Source organism: Cucurbita moschata, unplaced genomic scaffold (genome assembly GCF_002738365.1).
Source record: "Cucurbita moschata cultivar Rifu unplaced genomic scaffold, Cmos_1.0 Cmo_Scf00031, whole genome shotgun sequence".
Lineage (NCBI taxonomy): Eukaryota > Viridiplantae > Streptophyta > Magnoliopsida > Cucurbitales > Cucurbitaceae > Cucurbita > Cucurbita moschata.
In genome coordinates, this window is record NW_019268547.1 from 696,913 (window position 1) to 706,754 (window position 9,842).

Sequence of the window (9,842 nt, forward strand, 5' to 3'; positions counted from 1 at the left end):
AAAAAAAAAAAAAAAAAAAAAAAAAAAAAAAAAAAAAAAAAAAAAAAAAAAAAAAAAAAAAAAAAAAATCTAATTAAACATAACCTTTGTGGTTTGAGTTTGTCACGGTCATTTGAACATCTTTACTCGTTCAAATACTAAGGTGATTAGGTGAGTAGTCTGGATGACTGAGTTCTCGAGTCATTTGAATATCTCTGTTTAAAATTTAATTTTATTCTAAGTTTTTTAAAAAAATATTATAAAGAATGCAACTTTGTTGGCTAGAAATGCCTTAAAAGCACAAAAAAGTTGACATTATTTATTGAAACCACTCATTAATTAAAAGGTAACATTATTTATGATATAATGTTATAGTAATTCATTTATAAATGAACTATACTCAATAATTAGTTGTCCCTATTAGTTTTATTAACAATGGTAATTGAAAGTGAAGGAATTGGAATCCTAAGTTCTTTAATTACCTATGCTAAAATAAAAAAATAAAAGAAGCAAGAAATAGCCTATAAAATTCTAAATAAATATAAACCCTAATATTATTACTAAATAAGTATTAAAAAAAGAATGGAACTGGTTCAAAAAAAAAAAATCCTATGACCCAACTTGTACCATTTGAGTTGAATTATGAACCTATTGGATTTGGTTCTATACAAATGAATAAAAAGTTTACGAGTGGTTTAGATTAGGTAAAAGAATTTACGAGCCATGTCTAAAAAATGTCCAAACTCGACCCGACCCAACCTACAAACACGGATGGTAATTAGCAGTAGCTATATTGTTTTTGTTTGGATGGCATGAAAGTTTAGGCATTGGGTTGAAATAATTATAAATAGGTAGAGTGACACGGATCAATTTAGCCTGTTAATTCAATCACATGAATGTCACATCAAGCCAGCAAACCACATCAAATTTTATTTTGAGCTTTTATATTGGATGTTGAGAGTGGAAATGGTTTCAAACAAAATGGCAATTTTGAATCTAAATTTTAGGAGATACTGGAATTCAACTTATCTTCATATAAAAGGAGAAGGGAAGGACGGGCAGAGCCTTACAGAATGAGTTCAAATAGGACTAAAGCAACCGTCCTAATACAAGTTATTAGATACCATAGCAATCCGATCATGAAATCAATTCAGAAATTTGAGAAATCAAGGTTGCTAATATTGAAAATTTACGACCAAGTTCAAATGAAAAAGAAATACAATCAAACTTCAAACTAGTTCAATGGGGTTAAGGCATGTATTTATTTATTTATTAAGGTTTGAGTTTAAATCTGTACCTCACATTTATTGTATTAACAAAAACCAAAGGGAAGAAAAAATCATTTCCTTACTAATAGTTCTCCATTAAAAGTAATTAGACAGGAAAACTTACCAATATGGAAATCTGGAGCGCTTGCCTTCAGCTTTTCCTTCTTTTGTGCAGTTTCCATTGCTTCAATATATGAGCTGCTCCTTCCTTTAATGTTGCTTTTCTTCCCTCTTTGAAGTTCCACAGCTCCAAAACTGTATATCTACCACTTGGGTTATATTCGTTCATTTCCATCAAGGCTGTAACAACGGCCTTGTAAACTTCATCTCCATACTCATTCCTCAAATTCTTTAACATCTCATCATTTTCATCAATAATTTCCTGGACAAACATCCATGGTTGTTTGAGAATCATAACATGAAACAAAGGCAAATCCACTCCTTTCACTTCAAAATATGTCCCCTACTAAAACCCAATATCAGTAAAACAGGACAATTTCTTTGACATGTGTCCAAAATGCAAAAACAACATTAGTCATACACGGTCTCATTAAATAGATTTTCCAATATCAGAATAAACTGAAGGGAAAAGTTATAAGGTGGGAAACTGTTATCGAACAAAGATAAAAATTGTTATTGTGAGATCTCACATCGGTTGGAGAAGGGAACAAACTATTCTTTACAAGGGTGTGAAAAACTCTCTCTAGTAGACATGTTTTAAAAACCTTGACAAGAAGGCCGAAAGGAGAAAGCCCAAAGAGAATAATATCTGCTAGTAGTGGGCTAGGGCTGTTACAAATGGTATCAGAGCCATACATCGGACGGTATGCCTGCGAGGACGCTGGGCCATGAAGGGAGGTGGATTGTGAGATCCCACGTCGGTTAAAAACCTCTCTCTAACCGACGCGTTTTAAAAATCTTAAAGGAAATCCCGAAAAAAAAATGTCAAAAAAGAACACTATTGAATGTTTCATTTTCAAATTCCATCCCATCCCATTTGAATATATGTCGACGGGTGACTGACCCTCTTAAAACCCAATGATCAGAACACGCCCATAAGGAAAAACCACAACAGGGATAAACGCAAACGTTTAAATGCATACCTTAGCTTGTCCTCCATCGTCCTCTATAATCCTGAAGGGATGCCAGCTAGGGTCACGAAGCTTGTCCTCCCATTCTGAGCACAACTCTACTGCTTTCTCATCTGCTTCTTCCTTGGCATACTTCAACTTTATGGCTGTGCAGAATGGTTTGCTGTCAAGATCCCCCATTCTCTTGACACCAATAAAGGCTCTGGTCGACGAACCGCCATACACCTGTGAGTGAAGGAATTAAATTACAAGGGATGAAGGCATTATCCAAAAGTCAGCTTCGATATTGCCAATGCAATTAGACCTTTTTAAAGTCAATGTATTTCACTAGGAACAAATAAGAGATGAATAGGAAAATTCAAAATTTCAGGTAAATACATGAATCAATTCTTTGCGCGCATCTTGAACTTCATCATTGGTTCTACGCTCTTTGATGATGAGATTTTGATTGATGTTTTGAAAGTATTCAAATTCTTCTTCCTTCTCATTCAAATCTTGTTGAATCTGGTCCATTTTTTTCTTGGTATCATCATCTCCATCCTCACCCATATGTTTCATTACTTCTAACGAACCCTTCAGCCTCTCAATTTCCAACTCTAATGCTTGTCTTGCATCAAGCTTCTGTTCCAGCTCTATGATCTTTTTGTGAAGCTTTTCCTTCTCTTTCTGCAATAAGAGGTAAAATTATAAACACCCAATTCATCACAAATTAATCTAAATTACCACACAAGAAAGCATGTTATTTATATCTAAGAGTGTTCCAGCACGCTTAGGCCTCTACCGATCTCACAAAATAACCAACCAACCATATAACATTTGGTAAAAAACAATAAAAACAATAAAAACAAAAAACAAAAATTTAAATCTGAAGATTTTTCTCTTTAGCAATATTAATATTTTACCAACTGAAACCAAATAAGAAAGAACCTAAATCTTATATGGAAAGCTTCAAAACATATGAAATGAGCAGAACCAATCCAGGCTAGCCAGATTCAGCATGCGAAAAAACAAAATTTGCACGAAAAGTAGCTACTGAGATCCTTGAACCAAATTGTTCTTCCAATTGAAGATTTTCAAACCTGAATGAAACTAAAGAGATAAGGAGGTTGAGAAGGGTCTAAATCATTGTATATACACGCACATGTATCTTCTTAAAATATGAAAATCCAAGTTATATGCTGAAGAATAAGTATAGAACTAACAGGCAATAATGATTACAAAAAATACAACGAACTTGAATAACATTTACTTGGGAAAAAGAATCAAAACAAAATAGATGAATATGCACAACCATAGCCATGATGGAGGCAAAGAAAGACCATAAGAAATAATAAATATGATGCACACTTGTTGTTCCCCTGCTAGAAGCAAGACTTCATCTTCTGCCTTCTTTTGCTCCAAAGTGGCCCTTTCATTCTGACAATAAAAAAAGGTCACATTAGAAAATTAAAACCTTTTTTCCCCCGTCAAGAAGACATATTCTTTAGACTCTCAACAGGTGTATCTAGTCTGCAAAGGGATCAATTACTAGAGACGTAATTTAAATACTCCAAAATGAGGAAAACACAAAAGAGGATACACTGTGCTTTCTTCAAGATAGGGTACTTGGTAGAAACTTATACAGCTAGAAGGCTGATGTAGCGCAATATGGAAAGCGAGCAATATTGGATTCAAGTCTGTTAAATTAAAAATTATAAAATGGTAGCAGGTCTTCAAACATCAAGCAAAATTTCAAATTTACGGCCTGTTCTTATGAGTTCATGTTGTAGATTCTCCTACAAGAAACACATCTTTGAAGGGTAAAAGCTCTAGAACTCGAGGACGCCAAAAATAATAATTTAAAAACTTCTCGAGATGAAACAAGGCAGAAGTATAAGTACCATTTTCTTCTCCTGATACAACTTTCTTCTCTCATTATCATTTTGAGCCTCACGATCAAGCAGTTGATGCTCACGTTGCTGAAGTTCCTTCTTCTGATCTTTTAATTGTAGTTTAACCTTTTCATGTTCCGAGACAATATGTTCTAAATGATCCCGTGCATCCTGCTGCATTCTTCTAATTTCTAGAGAGGTGAAATAAAGAGAAAGTAAGCTATGGAAAGATAGAATGACAAAGAAGCCAATCTTTGTGCGCATAATATGGAAAGATACTAAGAAAATGCAATCTTACTCTCATTGTAAATTTTAGCCGTCTCGTCCATCTGTTCCATCATATTATTTAAGGATGCATTAGTCTCTAGAACTTTGTGAGTGATCTCCTTAAGATGTAGATTTTTATTTTCCAGTGTATTGGTCAAGTTTGAGACAAGCCTTAATGCTTTACTGTTATCCTCAGCCTCTTTACCCGATACAGTTTTCAAGTCCCCATTCTTCCGCAGATAATCCCCAAATACGCTTTTTGAGTTGTAGTCATCATCCCTGGCCACCCAACCATGCAATTTCTTTCCCCGGTCTCTTGAAACATTATAGTCCTTCTTCCCCTGATGGTCAACTTCAAAGCTATTTTCAAACATTAAGGCATTTCTAAAACCATCCCAATCCTTGTTAAACTCTACAACTGCATATCCAGAATGACCAAAGCGGTTCCACAGAGGATGAACCTTCAAAGGGTTAAAACCTTGTCTCATAAATTCATCTCTAAGTTTGGAACCACTTTCCCCAACACGTCGTCCAGCATGTATCTCAGTTTGTATGTTTGCTACAATAGCCATCCAAGGCCAGACAAACAACTGATCACGATCATAACACTGCTCCTTGCGGATAGGTTGAGGTTGATCCTCTGAAAGAAAGGGGTTGCGAACTTTGAGTTGATCCTTCGGTTGAGGTTGATCACGATCATAATACTGCTCTTTGTGAACAGGTTGAGGTTGATCATGACTCTCCTCCTTGCGAACAGATTGAGGTCGATCACGATCGTAATGCTGCTCCTTGCGAACAGATTGAGGTCGATCACGATCATAATGCTGCTCCTTTTGGATAAGTTGAGGTTGATCCTCTGGAAGAAAGTGGTTCCGAACTTTGAGTTGACCCTTCAGTTGAGGTTGATCACGATCGTAATACTGCTCCTTGTGAACAGGTTGAGGTTGATCATGATCATAAACCTCCTCCTTGCGAACAAATTGAGGTCGATCACGATCGTAATGCTGCTCCTTGTGAACAAATTGAGGTCGATCACAATCGTAATGCTGCTCCTTGCGGACAGATTGAGGTCGATCACGATCATAATGCTGCTCCTTGTGTACAAGTTGAGGTTGATCCTTCGGCTGAGGTTGGCCACGATCATAATACTGCTCCTTGTGAACAGGTTGAGGTTGATCACGATCATAGCCCTCCTCCTTGTGAACAGATTGAGGTTGATCACGATCGTAATGCTGCTCCTTGCGGACAGATTGAGGTAGATCACAATCGTAATTCTGCTCCTTGCAGACAGATTGAGGTCGATCACAATCGTAATTCTGCTCCTTGCGGACAGATTGAGGTCGATCACGATCATAATGCTGCTCCTTGTGGACAAGTTGAGGTTGTTTGCGATCATAGCGTTTCTCCTTGCAGACAGTTTGAGGTCGATCACAATCATAACGCTGCTCCTTGCAGATAGCTTGAGATTGATCACGATCATAACACTGCTCTTTGTTGACAGGTTGAGGCTGACCACAGTCATCACGCTGCTCCTTGCGGACAGGCTGAGGTTGATCTTCAAGACAAAAATACTTATTCATATACCTCTCCAAAGCCAAGTGTTTTGCCCTTTCCTTTATGGTCCAGCTCTGTGAGCTTCTCCCTGCACCAGAAGCATGTCGGAGAAGCTCCTTAAATTGGAAGTCCTCCTTTCCACTCCTCCCATGGCAAAATGGACATCTATACATAGAACCAGAAGCTTTAATTCGTATGAGACCTTGCTTCAGATCCGCATAATAGAAGTCTTGATACTTCTTCAAACTATCAGTCTCAGATTCTTTTTTAGAGCCAACAGACATCTTGAACCTAGAAAATCACATAAGGTTAGTCTAGGTAACTGGTAAGCCACAATAATGGTAGTCAAATACTGTGAGCAAAAAAGATTGAGAACTCAAGAAGTTGCAAGATTAGATTTACAGGATAACCAAAAACTATAAGGAAACACGAGCTTAATTTCATCTGGTAAAATAACAATCAATTTGAAAGTAAACTAAAGTTACCAATTAGAAACCCATATCATGGGATGAGCGAATCCACATGAAAATGTAGGAGTTGACTTCTTAACTCCATGTTTTTTTTATACCAACTAGAGTTTGATCTAGCTTGTTACTTCTTTATTTGGTTGTCAAGAAAACTCTTAGGCATTAAATCCTAGGCAAGTGGCTTGAAATCATCCTTTTAAGCCCTTACCATTTACATTGGCCATAGGTCAACCTATGCTGGCTGACTTCTTAACTCAACTAACCTTGTGTCAAACACTTTTCTTAAGCCTCAAAAGAAAATGGAGGCTTTGAAGGTGCGAGACAACAAGTAAACAAATTCAAGTTCTCCATAGAAATACTTTATGTGATCCCACTCCAAATCACAACGAAAAATTATTTGGTTCCTTCAATTCATCTTGCAAAATTCATGTAATTGCAACTGCAGATAAAAGAAAGTGGCAGGATCCACACTTAATTTGGACTTGAAAATCTCTTTAAAACAGGAAAAAAAAAAAAATTACAAACATGTGGACATGGAAGATATTAAAACAAATACACGTCCCAAGTTCCATTCGCACACATTCGAACAGCAAAACAGAGAATCAACACTAACACAAGGCCATCAATGGATAGAGCAGAACGAAAAATCCACAATTCTATGCTCTTTAAGTCATATAAACACCAAGAATAAGAAAGAAACGACATGAACTCCGACCATCCTTCTATCACCCATTCACTAATATTCCAATCAACAACAACAGAACGACTACACAAAACAGAGAGGCGTCAAAGGATAAATAAGCTCTACAATCTACATTCAAATTGCAGCACGTAGATACTAAAACCACGCATGTCGTATTGTCATACCGGTGGAGCAAGAGACGCAGACAAAATGAGGAGAGGAGTCGACGGAAAGAGAACAATGATGGTAACCAGAGAATTTACGGCGATTCTCCGCTGGTTCAGATGGCTGAGGGAAGCACTGAGAAGGCCATAACTGAGGAAAATTTTGAAGAGGAGAGAGAGAAGAGAGACGGTTGGAGGAGGAGGGTTTTATTGTGAAGAAGGCATAAGGCTATCTGCAGACCATGGTCCCCTGACCTGTTACCCGCCCAGGCACGTGGTCAAACCGATATGACGTCACGTTTTTTTTTTAATTTCTTTCAACGTTTTCATAGTTATTTATTTATTTATTTCTATTTTCATTTTTGAATAATAATATCTTATATGTTTATATACTAAAATAATATTGAAAGTAATCGAAAATTTATCGATTGTTTTAGTTTATAAAACATATTCTCCTTCCGAGTAAAGATATAACGTCAAATACACCTAGCAGATATTGTCTTTTCACTTTTCCTTTCATTCTTACCCATAAATGTGGCCTGGTAACAATGTTTTGTTCTCTTCTACAACCGATGTGGATCTCACAGTCCATCCTGAGGGTATAGTGTCCTCGCTGTCCAATCGAGTTAAGGATCTCACAATCCACCCCTATGAGTACAGTGTAACAGTCGGCAATACGATTGTGTCCCGAGTAAGTCATCGAGGACGTTGACTAAGTTAAGTAGGGAGAATGTCACAACCATACCATGCAGAGAATAGATTGTGACCCTCATCATGACAAGCAAAGCGGCGTCTCTCAAGAGATGCCCATCCGACCACATGCGGGCCAATATAGAAGAGTTTCATGATGCGATCGAGGAGGACGATGCATCATCCAACACACTCCCACGCAAAGTGGGTAATGAAGACAAGTTGAGACATCATAATAGACATGAAGGGCAAAGATAGCCTTGTTGAAGGGCTAGGTAGGGCCGCTGGCCTTAACCTCAAAAGTCGGGGTTTCAGAAGGAATTTGGGCATGCGGTTCGGGAGTTAAGTTTGTCCATATGAAATATGAATGCTCGTCAAGTTTGATGTCAATCGGACACTAGACGGACAATGCACGACACAATATGACCATTCACTAAAATCATGTTTACGCTTGTAAGATTGAAAATAGCTCAAAATATTATAGGCTACCACGATGCTCTCCACCACACCTGGGTCCTGTGGCCTAAGTGAGCTACCCTGTGTCACATACGTGTGCACATTGATATTTAATATATTAGATATATTAAATAGGGGGAGAAAATAAATTTAATTTTAAATGTCAAATTAATATTTAATAAATAAAGAAAGTATATTTAATTTGAAGGGTTCAAATTAATATTTAATATACTAGGTTAAATATAAATGGAAAAAATATATTAATGTGAACGGTTCAAATTAATATTTAATATATTAGATATATTAAAAAGGAAAAATATATTTATGGTATTTGACACAACTAAATATTAAATTAATTAATGTATTTTGATACATTAAATAAAAATATATTTGAAATGTGAATGAGATTCAAATTAATTAAATATATAGTAGGATATTTTATAATATATAAATATGATTTATATAAGATATAATATCATAATATATTAAATATGTAAATATATTATTTGGCAAAGATTGTCGAAACTCGAGAGAATTCTATATACACCATAGAATCTTCCCAGAGAATTCTCGAAACTCTTTTCTCCAATTCTTTTGAGATTTTCTTTCAATAGGCTCTCATACCTTGTGTTCGAGTAATAGTAAGGAAGATTTTGGGTAATGTTGAAGAACTTTTGCATGGTTGAAATACTACGAGGAGTCTTGCAAGCTAGAGTTTCTACAAAGGTAGAGTTCTTACTCCTCTATTTATTGCTTTGTTTTAATTTTTAATAAAAATCAAAACGGTTCCCAATGCTTCCGCTATGTGGATGAAGAGTTCATTCCCTTCACGGACGACATGGGTGTGCCAGTATTGCACCCTAGCCCGCATGTTGAAGGTTGCTACATACACCCGCTATCCGGTACGGTATCCGTAAATGACTTGGCATGGGCACGGGAGGGCCAATGATTCAATAGAACCCGGATAGATGGATGTTTGGGAAGTCCCGATGAGATGAAAGACACGCAGACCCATTCTTGATGACATGACTGAGCAAGTTATGATGGGCGACGACATCCCGAGACTCTGGATGGCTTCAAGACATATGGACCCTGTCGATGGGGATCGAGATGGCAAGATGAGATGCGACGTTGCATTAAGAGACCTTGACCTGACTAGAGCCAAGGTTGAGCTGAATGACTTGGCCTAGTGTAGAGGCAAGTTGGATGTGTCGCAGACGATTGAACATGCACGCACAGGTGGTAAGTGTGGTTGAACAAGCTTGGATTTCACACAAGTGATGTTTGATTGGCGAAGACAAACCTCGCCTACGGTCCGACGAAGCCACAAGTCCAGGGCGAAAAATATATATG

General features: G+C 37.0%; 1 protein-coding gene across 2 annotated transcripts; it reads right to left on the bottom strand.

The window, feature by feature from the left end:
* Positions 1–1,222: 1,222 nt before the first annotated feature.
* On the bottom strand, positions 1,223–7,522 carry LOC111464658 (protein INVOLVED IN DE NOVO 2-like). Of its 2 annotated transcripts, XM_023108875.1 has the most exons (8): positions 7,365–7,522; positions 5,841–6,321; positions 4,508–5,570; positions 4,219–4,400; positions 3,686–3,754; positions 2,717–3,004; positions 2,351–2,563; positions 1,223–1,629 (listed from the first exon to the last, which is right to left on the bottom strand). In XM_023108875.1, the coding sequence occupies exons 2-8, from the start codon at positions 6,312–6,314 to the stop codon at positions 1,399–1,401; spliced, it is 2,520 nt and encodes an 839-aa protein (XP_022964643.1). In that variant the 5' UTR covers positions 6,315–6,321; positions 7,365–7,522; the 3' UTR covers positions 1,223–1,398. The 2 variants fall into 2 exon arrangements, with proteins under 2 accessions (XP_022964643.1, XP_022964642.1); XM_023108874.1 differs by having other exon boundaries at positions 4,508–6,322; positions 7,367–7,522.
* Between the last annotated feature and the right edge of the window lie 2,320 nt (positions 7,523–9,842).

Excerpts from the sequence above, each read along its gene's own strand:
- LOC111464658 (XM_023108874.1), bottom strand. The coding sequence starts at position 6,314 with ATGTCTGTTGGCTCTAAAAAAGAATCTGAGACTGATAGTTTGAAGAAG. Across the intron at positions 2,564-2,716 it reads CGCGCAAAGAATTGATTCAT|GTGTATGGCGGTTCGTCGAC; the intron begins GTATTTACCTGA and ends CTTCACTCACAG. Across the intron at positions 1,630-2,350 it reads ACGATGGAGGACAAGCTAAG|GAAATTATTGATGAAAATGA; the intron begins GTATGCATTTAA and ends ATGTTTGTCCAG.